The sequence below is a fragment of the Bombina bombina genome, chromosome 1, assembly GCF_027579735.1.
Source record: "Bombina bombina isolate aBomBom1 chromosome 1, aBomBom1.pri, whole genome shotgun sequence".
Taxonomy (NCBI): Eukaryota; Metazoa; Chordata; class Amphibia; order Anura; family Bombinatoridae; genus Bombina; species Bombina bombina.
The window spans coordinates 849600375-849617488 of record NC_069499.1 but is presented as its reverse complement, the minus strand read 5'-3'; the positions used below and the strand labels follow the sequence as shown (position 1 = coordinate 849617488).

At 36.7% G+C, this 17114-nt stretch overlaps 1 protein-coding gene across 2 annotated transcripts in view; it reads left to right on the top strand.

Annotated features, from left to right (window-relative positions):
* The first annotated feature begins 1825 nt into the window (after positions 1-1825).
* The window catches only part of SNX20 (sorting nexin 20), a 108335-nt gene continuing 93046 nt past the window's right edge, over positions 1826-17114 (top strand). The window contains exon 1 of one of the 2 annotated variants that reach the window (XM_053699486.1): positions 1826-1911. In XM_053699486.1, coding sequence (XP_053555461.1) covers positions 1871-1911 — 41 coding nt within the window. In that variant the 5' untranslated portion in view covers positions 1826-1870. The remainder of the gene's footprint in view (positions 1912-17114) is intronic. The other variant, XM_053699487.1, reaches the window with a different exon arrangement.

Below are 17114 nucleotides of genomic sequence, written 5' to 3'. Positions count from 1 at the left end.
AGACATTTTTTTTTTAACGCCCCGTATTCTTTGAATGAATAGCGTGAGCATTAGAGCTAGAAAATAAAGTTTTTTACGCACAGATATAAATATTAAATGTAATATATATATATATATATATATATATATATATATATATATATATATATATATATATATATATATGTGTGTGTATAGAATGTGGAGCGGGTAGAAATAGCGCCAGAAAATTAAATTCAATATATTTATATAAATGTAGCCTACCCTAGATGCTGCTATTAGGGGGTTCTCACCTTTACCTCAGTGAGAAAGATTGTTGAATGGATAGAGTAGGGGGTTTTCTAATAGCGCTTCCAAAGGGAGTAATCCGCATACATGTAGTGAAAAAAAGAAAAAATGTTTCCTATATTAGTACTGTGTTTTTAGGGAACGAATAATAGATAATACCCGCTCACCTGTAGTTAATGAAGAGTTAAGGAGTAAAAGATTTGGTTTCAGATGTATAAATTCCAGTGTTAGACCTCCATAGGTTTTTCTTTATTCTTTCTCCTTATAGTGATGAGCCATCTCTATCTCTGACTCCAAAAGTCAGAAATGTAGGAAACCCTCCTTCTTGCTCACTTTATCACTAACAGTGAGTGATTTTAGGGTTTACAAATTTATCTAGAGCTTGGCTATAAGGAGAAAGAAAAAAGAAAAACGTATGGCGGTCTAACACTGGAATTTATACATCCGAAACCAAAACGTATCTTTTACTCCTCAACTCTTCATTAACTACAGGTGAGCGGGTATTATCTATTATTCGTTCCATAAAAACACAGTACTAATATAGGAAACATTTTTTTCCTTTTTTCACTACATGTATGTGGATTACTTCCTATGGATGCGCTATTAGGAAACCACCTTCTCTCTCTCTCTCTTTCTCTATTTCTCTCTTTTTCTCTCTCTTTCTCTCTCTTTTTTTTCTCTCTTTCTCTATTTTTCTCTCTCTTTCTCTCTCTTTCTTTCTCTCTTTTTCTCTCTCTTTCTCTCTTTCTTTCTCTCTTTTTCTCTATCTCTCTCTTTCGCTCTTTCTTTCTCTCTTTTTCTCTCTCTTTCTTTCTCTCACTCTCTCTCTCTCTTTCTCTCTTTCTTTCTCTCTTTTTCTCTCTCTTTCTTTCTCTCACTCTCTCTCTCTCTCTCTTTCTTTCTCTCTTTTTCTCTCTCTCTTTTTCTCTCTCTCTCTTTCTCTCTCTCTCTCTTTCTCTCTCTCTCTCTCTCTCTCTCTCTCTCTTTCTCTCTCTTTTTCTCTCTCTCTCTTTCTCTCTCTTTCTTTCTCTCTTTTTCTCTTTCTCTTTCTTTCTCTCTCTCTTTCTCTCTCTATATATATTTTAATAGTGATTTAAAGGGATACGGTATACGGATTGAGCTCTAGCATTGTTAGCGCACCATAATGCTACCATTTTTACACTCCACTTGTAATCTAGGCCTTAGGGTTTAATGTCCCTTTAATTATGATGTATACAGTGATGCCCTATATCAATTACTTATAATTCCCATACTTAACCATAAAGATAAGCAAATGTAGCAGAACTAGAAAATCCTCTTTTGCTGTTAATGAATTAGCTATGTTAACTCATTTGTCAGAATTGAGACACACAGTAAAAGTCAGTGAGCGGTACAGTTATGTTAAACAGGGAGACACACAATGAGTTACAAGATTGTGTAAACACATCACTGCTACATGTTATTATGATTTGGCCATACTGTGGGGATTTTACAGCAGCAGTCAGTGCTCTGGTAACACCCATATTTAAATACAGAACTGTAACTTCCTTGTTTTATAAGCCACAGATATTATCTGGCACTCACAGGCAGAGAGACAAACGGACCAGAAGGGAACTATTCTACAATGACACCTGCCATGATGACAGAGGAACAGCTAGCCTGCAGGTCAGTATGAGGCTCCTAGCTTGAAAATGATTAGACTAAAGAATCATTTAGTGTCTGGTCTCTCTAGGGAGGGTGTAATAGTGTAAGCGTTGTTTAATGTCTGTTTAATGTGGATTGGTAACTAAAAGTTTTGTATCAGCCAAATCATTCAATTCTGTGCATGTACCGGGTTGCTATGTGTCCAGTAAAATGAATGTAGTAAAACTGATTGGGTCTTATATGATATCTGATGTGGACACATGGTTTGCAGCGCACACATAGAGAAAGGAGTCTGATGTGGGCATATAACCAACAGGTGTTACTGAGAAATGGCTCTAAAAGGGGCATATAACTGACTGGGCTGCAGGCAATGTGGTCTCATCTGAGGTATGAAGTTGGCATATGGTCTACAAGAACTGTAGGACCTGGATATGAAGGTAGCTTTACCTGGATCACTGCTGTAGGTAGCAATCCTATGAGTAAAAGAAAAGCAGAAAAAAAATGATACAAAGATAACACCAGTGTAAAAGATCACTGGGCTATTTTAACTTTATTTAACAGGCTTTAGAGAACTCTGTAAATACTTTGTATATATATATATATATGCATTCCAGGTTAACATAGCGAATGTCTCCTTTGTTATAACATACTTATGCAGATTGCTTTTAAACTACAATGGGGAAAAGAGATAATAAGTGTGTGCAGTTACTTGATGTCACTAACTACAGCAGCTTTAGTATCTACTGACTGTATACATAGAGAAACTGCATATTGTTGCTAAAGAATTTTCTGATTTTCTGTATATACTGAAAGAAAAAGATACATTGATATACATCACTATATCTTCTTGGAGCTGTGAGTAAATAAATATAAAAGCATTTCTTAACTATCACGTATATGGTGTCCTAACATCTTCCTCTTTTTTGTTGTTGTTGAGCTGTGGTTGTTGTTCTGAGGTGTGCAGTTGTGAAACATTTGTGATTTATTAAAGGGACAGGAACACTTTGAGATCGTGTATATATATATATATATATATATATATATATATATATATATATATATATATATATATATATATAAAAAATGTTTACTCATGTGTAGTAAAAAAGTTGCAATATACTTTCTTTATTTATCCCCCTTTCCTGTAATTTAACTCTAAAATAAATGTAACTCTTTCTTCATTTTATGGGCATTTGCCCATGCTGGACTGACAAAACAATACATGTGAACATAAAAGAAAAAAAACCATTGCATATGCATAAGCAAATTATAAGTCTGTGTATTAGGCTAAGACCCCCCCAAATTTATTTTTTACAGATCGCTAGTTATGCTTATCAACAGTTAAGACCAACATTGTTGCACATGGGGCCACAGGTTTTAGAAGCCTTAAGGGCTGAATGCAGCATTATGGCTATTGACTGTAACGAGAGAGGAACGGGACGTGGGAATTATTATTTCAGATTATTTAAAATTTGGTAAACAATGTTGCATTGGGAGAGATATTAGCATAAAAAATAGTAAAGTGTGTATGGCACTTTACAGATCACTAGTTAGGCCTCATCCTGAATAATGTATACAGTTCCGGAGACCATATCTCCAGAAATATATACATCAACTAGAAACTGTCCAAAAGAGGGCTACTAAAATGGTACATGGTCTTGAATTTAAAATGTACAAAGAAAGACTAAATGATCTAAATATGTATAGTTTAGAGGAGAGAAGGGAAAGAGGTAACATGATAGAAACTAGACAAGTGCATTCAGACTCAGTTAAACGTGGGCTGTGTATCATAGACCAACTTGCTAAAAGAGAAGTATCCAAATTTTAGTTTTGATTTTGAACACTGGTCTAGTTTAAAGGGACAGTCTACTCCAGAATTTTTATTGTTTAAAAAGATAGATAATCCCTTTATTATCTATTCCCCAATTTTTACCTATGTGATTACCTTGTATCTAAGCCTCTGCAGACTGCCTCCGTATTTCAGCAAATTTGATAATAAAAGTAAGATGGAAAGTTGTTTCAAATTGAATGCCATATCTGAATCATGAACGTTTAATTTAATTTTGACTAGACTGTCCCTTTAAGGTGTCCAACAGGAATTCAGAGTCTTGGCACACATTTCTTGGAGGTGTATTTATGGGGTTTGTTTGCTATAATCAGCTTTAGTAACACTGCTGCCTGCTGCTCCTCTAGCTCCTGCCCTTCCTGCTCTGTAGTGATCATCAGTCAATACAAAATCTTTATGGAACAGCTAGCCGCTGTGTCCAAGGGAGTTTTGGCACAAGTTTGTTCGCCTACATTGTAGGGATATTCTTAAGACTTGTGTACTATATCCAGTGGACTACTTCAGTAATGCTGCTTCCTGCTGTTCTTGCTGTTCTTGCTCTGTGGTGGTCAATAGTCAATACAAAATCCTTAGGGAACAGCTATCTGCTGTGTCCAAGGGACGAGTAGGCACATGTTTGTTCACCTTCCTTGAAGGTGTGTTCTTGGGGTTTATGTACTATATCTAGAGGCCTACTTCGGTAATGTTGCTGCCTGCTCCTGCTGCTCCTGCTGTTCCTGCTCTGAGGTGGTCATCAGTCAATGCCAAATCCTTTGGGAACTGCAAGCTGCTATGTCCAAGGGACTTTAGACATGTCTTTGTTCGCCTTCCTTGTAGGTGTACTTTTGGGGTTTGTTTACTATAATCAGAGGCCTTCTTCAGTAATGTTGCAGCCTCTCCTGCTGTAATTCATAGTAATCCAAAACATTGTACATGAGTTATTTCTGGGGATAAAGCAAGCGGGGATTTTTGCCTAGATATCCTAATTTCCTATGCAAATATTTACATTGATTTTATTTATATATATATATATATATATATATATATATATATATATATATATATATATATATATATATATATATCAGGGGCGTATTAAGGCATAGGCCAACAAGGCCGGTGCCTAGGGCAGCAGATTTTTAAGGGGCAGCAGAATTTTGAGTCCCTAGGGCCACTCTACTGAACTCAGGGCCGGGTGGCTAAATCAACCAGGGCCCGGCTATTGCTATCCTATGGGATTGTATGTGGGTGCGCATGACGTGGTGACAGTGGAGGCGGAGCTCACTTGCGCAGCCTGGCCTGGACTGAGAGGGAATGCGGTATTCTTCCAGGCTCCACCGCGTGATTGAGACTCACACAGACTACACAGTGCAGTGTGCACTACACCGTGACCACTGTGAAACAGCATATGCCTTTCTCCCTTCAATACATCTTCATTAGGCATTAAAATACTTAAACGGATTAGTCACTAAATACTTGTAAATTTACTGTTTGTCTATCTGTCATACATGCAAAGAATAAGTATTTATTGCTGAATCTATACAACCATGTGACTTAAAACACAACTAAAAATATGTTGTATGCATTTAATACATTCAGAAACAATACAAGTATATACTTTATTATGATTGTATCTACTACTAACTACTGTTGTATTTTTTAAGCACTTTTAAAGGCCAGTTTGTATATCCATTACATATTTATCCAAGCAGATATTTTGCTTAAATAACTGTCAATCACCAAAGAAGATGTTTAAGGTTAAACAACTACCTACTGACAAACTATCAAACAGTGAAGGATATTTTTTTCTGATATAAACACTTTATATATATGTGTGTGTGACCAGAGTGAATGCAAGCCCTGGTGAACATCTACTTAAAAAGACATTATTTTTTTTATTTTTTACACCCTGCCCCAAAAATATTACGTCTAAAAAAAGGCCTTAAACCTGGGGTGGGGTGGGGGGGCAGCAGAATGTTGAGTGCCTAGGGCAGCACAAAACCTAAATACGCCCCTGATATATATATATAATTACTAATTTAAATTATTAGAAAATATTTATTGTATATGCAGGTGTTTTTGCAATGCATGTATAAAAGGTAATTTTAATGCCCCTTTAAAAGAAGACTTTTGCATACAGGAGTATAGCTTCAAGCGTATCTTACTACTTCCTTTGTTCTCTCACAGGAATTTATACCCATAAAAATTGTACCACTTTCTTTTAAACATGCAAGCTTAACTTTGCAAGACTTCCTAGTAGTGTGTATTAATTAATTTGTGTAACACTCATCTTCTGCCACGGCACATAACCTAGCAATGTAAATCAAAATGTCAGTTGGAACATTCTTATTATTATCATTATTTAAATGGACATGAAACCCAAAATTTGTATTTTATGGTTCAGATAGAGTAAGCTATTTTAAACAAGTTTCTAATTTACGTCTATTATCACATTTTTTTCATTTTCAGGGGATGCTTTTGGGCCCGCGACCAAGATAGCCGCTTATTTCATAAGCTACATTTTTATTTTCATAAAAAAATAAAAGACCCTCTATTTTGGGAGCATCTGGGGCACTGGTAGAAAATTTCTGAGCGCTAATTGCTACCGCGAGCTCGCAGTAGCAATAACCAGCCATTTGTAATTTGTGCCCATGCACTTTGCAGGCTCGCAATAAATAAATTCTGGTTCTGGATATGGCTGATCGGATCTTGAGAAGGTGCCCTCAGGCCAAGAAATTACTGCATCCCAGTAGTTTGGAGTGTGACCGAGAGGTTGGCAAATTTGGAACTGACAATACTGGTTCCAGAGTAGACAAATTTAGGGAACAAAGGGACAGTCTACACTAAAATTGTTATTGTTTAAAAAGATAGATAACGCCTTTACTACCCATTTCCCAGCTTTGCACAACCAACATTGTTATATTAATATACTTTACAACATTTAAACCTCTAAATGTCTGCCTGTTTCTAAGCTGCTACAGTCTCTTATCACATGTTTTTTTATTTGCTTTTCACAACAGGAGACTGCTAGTTTATGTGAGCCATATCGATAACATTGTGCTCACACTCGTGGAGTTATTTAAGAGTCAGCACAACACAGCACTAATTGGCTAAAATGGAAGTCAATAGATAATAAATAAAAATTCATGTGATCAGGGGGCTGTCAGAAGTTTCTTAGATACAAGGTAATCACATAGCTAAAAAGTATATTAATATAACTGTGTTGGTTATGCAAAACTGGGGAATTAGTAATTAAGGGATTATCTATCTTTTAAAACAATAACAATTCTGGTGTAGACTGTCCCTTTAATACATTGATCCAACCAGAGCCCTCATCTGAGCTGTTGACATAAATATCTATCCTCTTGGCAACAGTTGGTACTGTCGACCTTTTGCCTATTTACCGAATGCTTAGACTTCTATACGCTGCTGATTGTCATGTTACTGTACGTTTAGCTAAATATCTTTATGAAGCTTAGCTGCTGTTTTCTTATTTTTTGATACTATGGTTATTGGTACATAGAATTCTGTCAATAATGTGTATAATCTATAAGATACTACACAGTTATGCTAGTCAATGCTAACAAATCCTGCTAGAACTACCTAATATTTTTAAGTGACTCGGGCATAATAATATTACATCTCTCTCCTAATGCAATCCAGGTTTTCTAGTAATGTTGGGCTTAGGGGACTTCAAGTCAAGGACTTTAATGTATTATAGCATTAACTATGCTAAGTTTAGCAGTAACACAGACAGTTTACAGTGTAGAGAAGTATCTAATTATAATATGTTTTTAGAAGGTTTATATACTTTCACTTCCTATATGATACTGACGGCATGGTAGCTGTTAGAAGGGTTCCTGATTTATACCATTTGCCATTATGGTACTGATTATATCAATCAGACCAAACAGTATACTGGTTCATCTTCATCCCCTATGCCCTAATCTACCTGTTGTATATGTTGGACTTTATGTTCAACCAATATAACTATTCAGCAATTATAATATGCTCTTATTTAGTAGATCTACTGTATCTATTGTAATGTTTCTTTAAATAACACAGTGTGACATAGAGGGAAGGTTCCTGCTTAGTTTTTTTGCATACATAATAGCTAGTAGTTTTAAGCTTTTCTCTGTGGGGTTAGTCATTACAGTATGTATATATCTGTATCAATAATCATATACAAGTTATTTCTTAGGACCAGATTATGAGTGGAGCGCAAAATATCGCCAACGTGATATTTGCGCTCCACTGAGTAATACCAGCGCACATTACAAGTTGAGCACAATGCCAGAGCTCGCTTCTATAGGCTCCAATGGGAGCATCGTTCTCATACCATCAGACACAGCTGAGAACCTAGCGATGCTAAGGGGGTAAGTCGGGGCAATTGGGGGATATTTTTAATTTGCTTGAAAAAAATACTTAGATGGAATGGCAGCAGCTAGAGGTACCACTGTGAGAGAAGACTAGGGGCAATGGTACTGGTAAGGTGAAGAGAGAATGACCTCTTAGTAATGATGTAGACAGGGTACCAGTAGTACAGGGAGTGCAGAATTATTAGGCAAATGAGTATTTTGACCACATCATCCTCTTTATGCATGTTGTCTTACTCCAAGCTGTATAGGCTCTAAAGCCTACTACCAATTAAGCATATTAGGTGATGTGCATCTCTGTAATGAGAAGGGGTGTGGTCTAATGACATCAACACCCTATATCAGGTGTGCATAATTATTAGGCAACTTCCTTTCCTTTGGCAAAATGGGTCAAAAGAAGGACTTGACAGGCTCAGAAAAGTCAAAAATAGTGAGATATCTTGCAGAGGGATGCAGCACTCTTAAAATTGCAAAGCTTCTGAAGCGTGATTATCGAACAATCAAGCGTTTCATTCAAAATAGTCAACAGGATCGCAAGAAGCGTGTGGAAAAACCAAGGCGCAAAATAACTGCCCATGAACTGAGAAAAGTCAAGCGTGCAGCTGCCAAGATGCCACTTGCCACCAGTTTGGCCATATTTCAGAGCTGCAACATCACTGGAGTGCCCAAAAGCACAAGGTGTGCAATACTCAGAGACATGGCCAAGGTAAGAAAGGCTGAAAGACGACCACCACTGAACAAGACACACAAGCTGAAACGTCAAGACTGGGCCAAGAAATATCTCAAGACTGATTTTTCTAAGGTTTTATGGACTGATGAAATGAGAGTGAGTCTTGATGGGCCAGATGGATGGGCCCGTGGCTGGATTGGTAAAGGGCAGAGAGCTCCAGTCCGACTCAGACGCCAGCAAGGTGGAGGTGGAGTACTGGTTTGGGCTGGTATCATCAAAGATGAGCTTGTGGGGCCTTTTCGGGTTGAGGATGGAGTCAAGCTCAACTCCCAGTCCTACTGCCAGTTTCTGGAAGACACCTTCTTCAAGCAGTGGTACAGGAAGAAGTCTGCATCCTTCAAGAAAAACATGATTTTCATGCAGGACAATGCTCCATCACACGCGTCCAAGTACTCCACAGCGTGGCTGGCAAGAAAGGGTATAAAAGAAGAAAATCTAATGACATGGCCTCCTTGTTCACCTGATCTGAACCCCATTGAGAACTTGTGGTCCATCATCAAATGTGAGATTTACAAGGAGGGAAAACAGTACACCTCTCTGAACAGTGTCTGGGAGGCTGTGGTTGCTGCTGCACGCAATGTTGATGGTGAACAGATCAAAACACTGACAGAATCCATGGATGGCAGGCTTTTGAGTGTCCTTGCAAAGAAAGGTGGCTATATTGGTCACTGATTTGTTTTTGTTTTGTTTTTGAATGTCAGAAATGTATATTTGTGAATGTTGAGATGTTATATTGGTTTCACTGGTAAAAATAAATAATTGAAATGGGTATATATTTGTTTTTTGTTAAGTTGCCTAATAATTATGCACAAAAGTAGAAAAATCCACAGCACCTCAATAAATTTTCAATGCTTTATTAGAACATCTTTATCCCATGCAGGTAAAAAGTAGGTAGGCAGCAACGTTTCGGGATATTATCCCTTAATCATGCATGATTAAGGGATAATATCCCGAAACATTGCTGCCTACCTACTTTGTAAATAAAGCATTGAAAATGTATTGAGTTGCTGTGGATTTTTCTACTTTTCTACATATTATAGAGGTTGACAGTCCCTCTCACCACCTGCACCTGTGATACTGTGGAGCTGTACACTGTTTGTGTGTATTCTCTAATAATTATGCACAGTAATAGTCACCTGCACACACAGATATCCCCCTAAAATAGCTATAACTAAAAACAAACTAAAAACTACTTCCAAAACTATTCAGCTTTGATATTAATGAGTTTTTTGGGTTCATTGAGAACATGGTTGTTGTTCAATAATAAAATTAATCCTCAAAAATACAACTTGCCTAATAATTCTGCACTCCCTGTAGTGTGGTGGTAGCATAGTGCAACAAAGGGAACTAGAAGCCATGCCAGTGCAGTGGTATCAATGAGAGGGCACTTGCAGCAGTGTGATAATAGTTGGGTGAAGAACGAGAGATTACTTCAGCTGGTGAGTGTAGCATGTTGGAAAGCGAAGGTTTTGCGGCAGTAAAGAGAGGGGGCAGTAAACTGCGCCAATTAAACTCATGGCAATTTGTTTTGTTTGTTTTTTCTAATCAATGGAGAAACATTTTATATTATTTTAAATATTCTATACAGTTCACTATTACTTAGAAGATTGTGCTTTTCTGATTCACCTTTGCTCATCATAAGTATTCCCTGGTGGTGGAATTTCCTCTTGTTAACTTTCAGTGCAGTTTAACTAAAGGTGTGTCAGTAAATATAAACATTAGTATGTGAGGAGGAAGATAGGGCAGGCAGTTATTATTTGACAAACACAGAATACAAGTAGGAACCTTACTAGTTGCTATAAACATCCCCTACAACCCACAAGAATCTAGCCAGATTGTCTAGTAAATAAATTAAAAAATATCAAACAAACTGGATATCTGATTTTATTTAATTAACAATATAAAGCCCAAGTTTATGTGTAGTTACTAGATCCCAGACCCACTGACTGAATATTATTAAAAGTCTAAGAAGTTTGGAAATATGGTTCAGAAAATTAAATCATTTAAAAAAAAAATAAAAAAAAAGATTATTATGTTTTTCTGATGAAAATCTCTTACTATAAAATAGGAGATTTGCAAATAATTATGTATTAAACCCCCACAAAGGCTGAATAGAGATGTTGAGCCAATCAGATAAGTATATACAGTATGTGTAGCCACTACACCCCAATCATATTTAGCTCAGGACTGGCAGTGCATTTCCAGTCCAAATCTGACTTTACCTATGTGTTGTATACACAAATATCAGTCCAGGCAGACTTTTAATTAAGACTGACCTTTATTTAATTGAAACATCTTGGGGGAGGGGGGGCAGCAGAACTTTGAGTGCCTAGGGCAGCACAAAATCTAAATACGCCACTGACTCCACTACTTGGACACCCTTGGCTTAGTGCACCATCTGCTTAGCGCCAGAGTGATAGCTGAATTGTACTGTGTGCCTCTGTAGAAGTCTATTATGTGAAGGACTTTGTGCACCTGCAGATGTTAGCACGCATAAGACTCACTCAAGCGGTAGAAAATTAATTTGGACTTTTTAAATGAGTAAAAAATGGAAGCAGTATTAAATCATAATATATAAATACGACCACAATAATCATATTGGGGTTTATGGGGGCTATTATCAGTGGTAGGTGTCCCTTTTTTTTTAGTGGAGCTAATATGCTTTGTCGTGTTCCACTGATAGGTTAATTTTGCATTGAGGAGGTTTAAGTTTTTTTTAGGTTGGTAGGTATGTAGTTGCAGGTGGAATCAAAATAGTGCTGTGACTTGGATTTTAGGTTGGGTTGGTAGTTTGTCAGGGTTGGGGTTAATTGCTATGGTGTTTATTAGGGACGGATGCACTTGAGAAGAATAGTTAATGCAGCGTGTGGGAGGATACTTCAGTATAGAAGCTTTTGTGATGGTGGATATATATATATATATATATATATATATATATATATACATACATACCTCCCAACATCTGTGGCTGGGTATTAGGGACTCAAGAGGCTGATGAGAGCCCATCACTGTTTTGTGGATGAAGCTGGAGCGTGGATCATTAGTGGGCATTAGTTTGGATGTGTCTGTGTGTTCGTGTGTGTATTGTCAGTTCTAAGAGAAATTCTGCAAATAGGGACAGAGCTCAGAATCAGGGACTGTTCCTCTTAAATAGGGACATTCGGGAGATCTGTAGATAGAGAGATAAATAGACAGACATCGATAGATAGATTATAGATAGATAGATAGATAGATAGATAGATAGATAGATAGATATAGTATTTCTGTGTAACACTGATTCTTTTGACCCACAAGTTGTGGAGAAACAGTCCAGAGCCCAGAATTTAATATACTGTATGGATATTCGGTTGTCACCTTTCTTGAAATAAAATCCTGCCTTTGCTAATTAATATAATTGTTTATAAATATTTATAAGAAAGTAAAGTTGCTATGGCTGGTTGCAATTGATCATGTTTTTTTTAAAAATATAGACTCCATGTCTATTTTCACCAGAGCAGCGTCCTTATTTCTAAATTAAATTTTTAGGGATATGCAAATCTTCGTTATTTGGGAATTGCTAGTAAAAAGAATGCAGCATTCAGCTAATCTTGGCATTTATTCGAGTAAAAGACCACAGCCTTTTTAAGCATTCTTTTCACTAACAAATGAAGAATATCGAAGATCTGCACATCCCAGTTAATTTTTCTCATCCAGATTGGCTTGCACCCTAGGAACCTTATATGGAGCAATGATCACTATTTGCACAATTGACTAAGGGTCCCATTACGTTATACGTTATGCTCAAGATAACATCTTAAAAAAAAGATTTAAAGTGAAGGTAAAGTTTTAGAAATCTGTACACACTAATGAGTTAGTCATATTCTAAATAACTCAGTCCCTAACTTTTTTCCCCCAAAAGGATTTTATATATATATATATATATATATATATATATATATATATATATATATATATATATATATATATATATATATATATATATATATATATATATATATATATATATATAAAATAAATTACTTTTATTTTTCCCTACCGTTTTGTCCCTGACTCCTCTCAACAGCCATTTCCTTGTTTTAGAGACAATGACATATAGGTCCCACCCGCTCTATACGTGTCAACAATGCACGTTCACGAGGATCCAACAAACTACACATGCGCATATGTCTAATACTCTCAGCAATGCACATGCAATATTATTCTAACCGATTTCCAATGCGCAGGCGTCATTTTTCTCGGCAACATATTAATCAATGCTCAAAGTCATGCGCGAAGCGGGAGCGCGCTTGTATCGCACTGAACAACTGCAAATTATGAACGCATGCACATAACATATGAGAGGTGGATGACGTCAGTTGACAGCCACCTAACGGCCAGCATTTCAATAGGCTGAAAATAAAACGTGACCATAGAAAAAAATTTAAATTAATTACGGGTTGAATTTGACGATCTAAATCTAACGCTAACAACTGTCTTTATAATTAGAATTTCAAAAAGTGATGAATGAAACTCATTCAATTTGGGGGACAAGTGTTAGTATATTGTGAGATATAGTTAATTATAATCACCTTTATAATTTAAAAAAACACATAGGAAATGAGTTAGTATTATTTACTTAGGGCTAGATCACAAGTGGCACGCAAGCGATATCGTTTTTTTCGCCTTTTTGTGCGCAACAGAAATAGCGTTCATATTACAAGTTGAAAGTAAACGCGAACACGAGAGCACAATCACATTTTACACTCGTCCGGTTAGGGCAACCGAAAACCTTGTGTAGATGGTAGTGCGTTAAAAAGAAGTTGCACTAAAAACAACATAAATACATTCAAAATTACATTTACACTCTATAAATAAACACTAGCTGACAAAAAAATAGCGCACATGAAGAATTACAAATCTCAAAGCGCGTTCTTGAACTATTAAATATTACAAATATTAATAATAATTATTAAATAATTATACATACTGTAAAAAAAATCTAAATAATCCATAGAATATATTATATTTGTTACAGTATGTACAGTATCTATCTAAACGAAACAATGTCTGAACTATACCGACTTATTTTATTGCAGCTTATACTAAGTGAATCAAAATACAATTTTATTGTTTGTTAGCAGAAATTATGTACCCTTGTTTTAATCTTAACTGTAAACTCCACAATGGCAGGTGATATAGTGACTTTCACCATGACAGTAACACAATTATACTGTGATCAGCAACAATTAAAGTGAAGGTAAATTTTCATGTGAAAGTGCCGTTTAAAAAAAAAAAAAACTATTAAAAACAGGGGCACTTTCATTCATGAAAATTGACATTGCACCGTATTTTAAAAATACTTACCTTTTTTCTTCTGAAATGCCAGATCGCCGTTCTGAAACGATACCCCGCCTGCTTCTTCCTGGTTTACTTACCCAGCAATGACGAAACCGGCTTCCTCCAATCACGGCGTTGCCTCAGGGGGGGAAGCCGTGATTGGAGAATTCCGGAATCGTCATTGCTGACGTGTGAAGAGGCTTGCGACGGGCTGGTGAAGCGCTGGAGCGGCTTCAAGAAGAAAAGGTAAATATATTTTAAGAAAACAGGTGAAATGTCAATTTTCATGAATGAAAGTGCCCCTGTTTTTAATAGTTTTTTTAAAAACCAGGCACTTTCACATGAAAATTGACCTTCACTTTAAAGGAACAATTAAAATATGTTATTATTTAAAAAGATAGATAACGCCTTTACTACCCATCCCCATCTTTGCATAACCAATATTGTTATATTAATATGCTTAATAACATCTAAAACTCGAAAAATCTGCCTGTTTTTAAACCCCCTGCAGGCCGCCTTTTTCTGAGTCCATTTTATAAGCTTTTGACAGCAAGACAGAGCTAGTTAATGTATGTCATATAGATAACATTGTGCTCACTCCTATGGAGTTATTCATGAGTCAGCACTGACTGGCTAAAATCTAAGTCGTAAACAGCCCTGAGATAAGGGGGCATTCTACAGAGGCTTAGATACAAGGTAATCACAAAAGTAAAAAGTATATTAAAGTAACTGTGTTGGCTATGCAAAATTGGCGAATGGGTAATAAAGGGATTATCTATCTTTTAAAACAATCACAATTTTGGAGTAGATTTTCCCTTTAAGACCAAATATCTCAAGAAATGATCAATTTAAATGAATAGCTAGATTGCTATGTAGTTTTTAACTCATTTATTTCATGGTTGATGTTATCCCTTATGCAGAGCTCCCTCCCACAACTTCCCCTTCAGGTCTAACGGCCTAGTTTCCAAAGTGAAACCAGGGAGTTTGCAGACTCTGCCCACCTGCCCAACAAAAGACATTTGTACGTTTACCTAACACTGGCGGCTCCGCCAAAATTTTTCTTGGCACCTAGACCTCCCAACTTTGGATAGTGCTCCTCGAACATGGTAATAAATTGTACATTTTGGTTGTCCAATGTTGTGGGGCGACAATGGAAACAGCTACAGCTTATTAAAGGGACAGTCTAGTTAAAATTAAACTTTCATGATTCAGATAGGGCATGAAAATTTAAACAACTTTCCAATTGACTTTTATCATTAAATTTGCTTTGTTCCCTTGGTGGTATTTTTCAAAAGCTAAACCTATGTAGGCTTAAACTGATTTCTAAACCGTTGAAAACCGCCTCTTAGCTCAGAGCATTTTTAAAGTTTTTCACAGTTAGACAGTACTAGTTCATGTGTGTCATATAGATTACATTGTGCTCACTTCCGTGGAGTTATTTAGGAGTCTGCACTGATTGGCTAAACTGCATGTCTGTCAAAAGCACTGAGATAAGGGAGCAGTCTGCAGAGGCTTAGATACAAGGTAATCACAGAGGTAAAACATATATTAATATAACTGTGTTGGTTATGCAAAACTAGGGAATGGTTAATAAAGGGATTATCTATCTTTTAAAACAATAACAATTCTGGTGTAGACTGTCCCTTTAACTGACACTCCACTCTATATACTCTTGACATGTGTAACATATAGAGTGTCCCTCTACATGTTTATGTGTGGATCCTACTTATATATTTTTGTTCTGTGAGTATAGGTAGTTTTGTGGCATTTATCTTGTTAAAATATGCAGCAAGTGCAATATAAAAAAACAGGATTGTACAACTTACATTCTGAGGTCCACAACCCAACTCAAAAACGTGATTTACCTGTCCTGTAGATCCCAGCCTTTTCGTGGGTAATGAGGAAAGTTTAGTGGCTTTTTACTGTTTCCCTCCCTCTTCCTATATGTATATAGAAGTGTAAGCACAGGCAGAAGCAGGGAGCACAAGTAAGGGTCTGCATCCTGTCTAAAGTCTGACTAGGGCATGTCGTTAGAACACTTAGCTTTGCAGCCCTCTTTTGCAGCTAAGGAGTTAATAAAGTTGCTGAGCATAGCAAATAGCCAAATGTTTCTTTGGCATTATGGCTCCTTACAAACATTGCAAATATTTTATTTTTGTTTTTATTGTGGGCCTGTACTTAGCTTTTAAAGGGTTGCTCTGGGCAAACATTTTGTCAAAGGCCTGAAGTGGGCGTATCTTTGTCCTTAACCCTTTAACATTCCGAGAGAAAGTTGTAGTCCTTCATAGCAGCCAAGGAGTTAACAGTATTATGGGCCAAATGTATAAGGGCTGAAGTGCATGGTACAAATGTTGTTTTTCACTTGTTTGTCTGGTGAAGAGCAGTTTGCAGATCCATAACGTTTGGATTTTACGGAGTTCATCAACCGGAAATGCCACAATAAATTGAATTATATGGACAACTGTAAAAAACAGAAACAAAGGCGCCACATGTGTAGATCAATGGATACCAAGATGTAAATCTGGACAAGACACAGGATACTCACAAACGTGAAGGCACTCTCTTGTGCCTGTTAGAGGCAGGCTGGTATTCTAAACAGCAAACCAGCTGGCTGTGTAAACGAATCCCCGTCGTGATGTCCTGGAAAGATGGATGTCCTGCAAGGCAGTCCTTGCCTGGATAGTGTCCTAGAGGTTGGAACAGGGAGAAAGGCTAGACAGCCTCTGGGTTACTTAGAAGAGATTGATGCACACACCAGACTTAGTGAATCATAAAACTAGCATTTATTATACAAAATAAAATAGCCAGTAATGTAGCACATTACAGCTGGTGTGTTAAAATCAAATCTCTTATGGTATATAGAGAAATAAAGCGACGCGTTTCTCGGGAGTGACCCCGTTTCCTCAGGCTTGTATGCTCTATCTATGTCTTAATCACCCTTAAATAGGCCTAAGTAACCACATGTTCACAATAAACA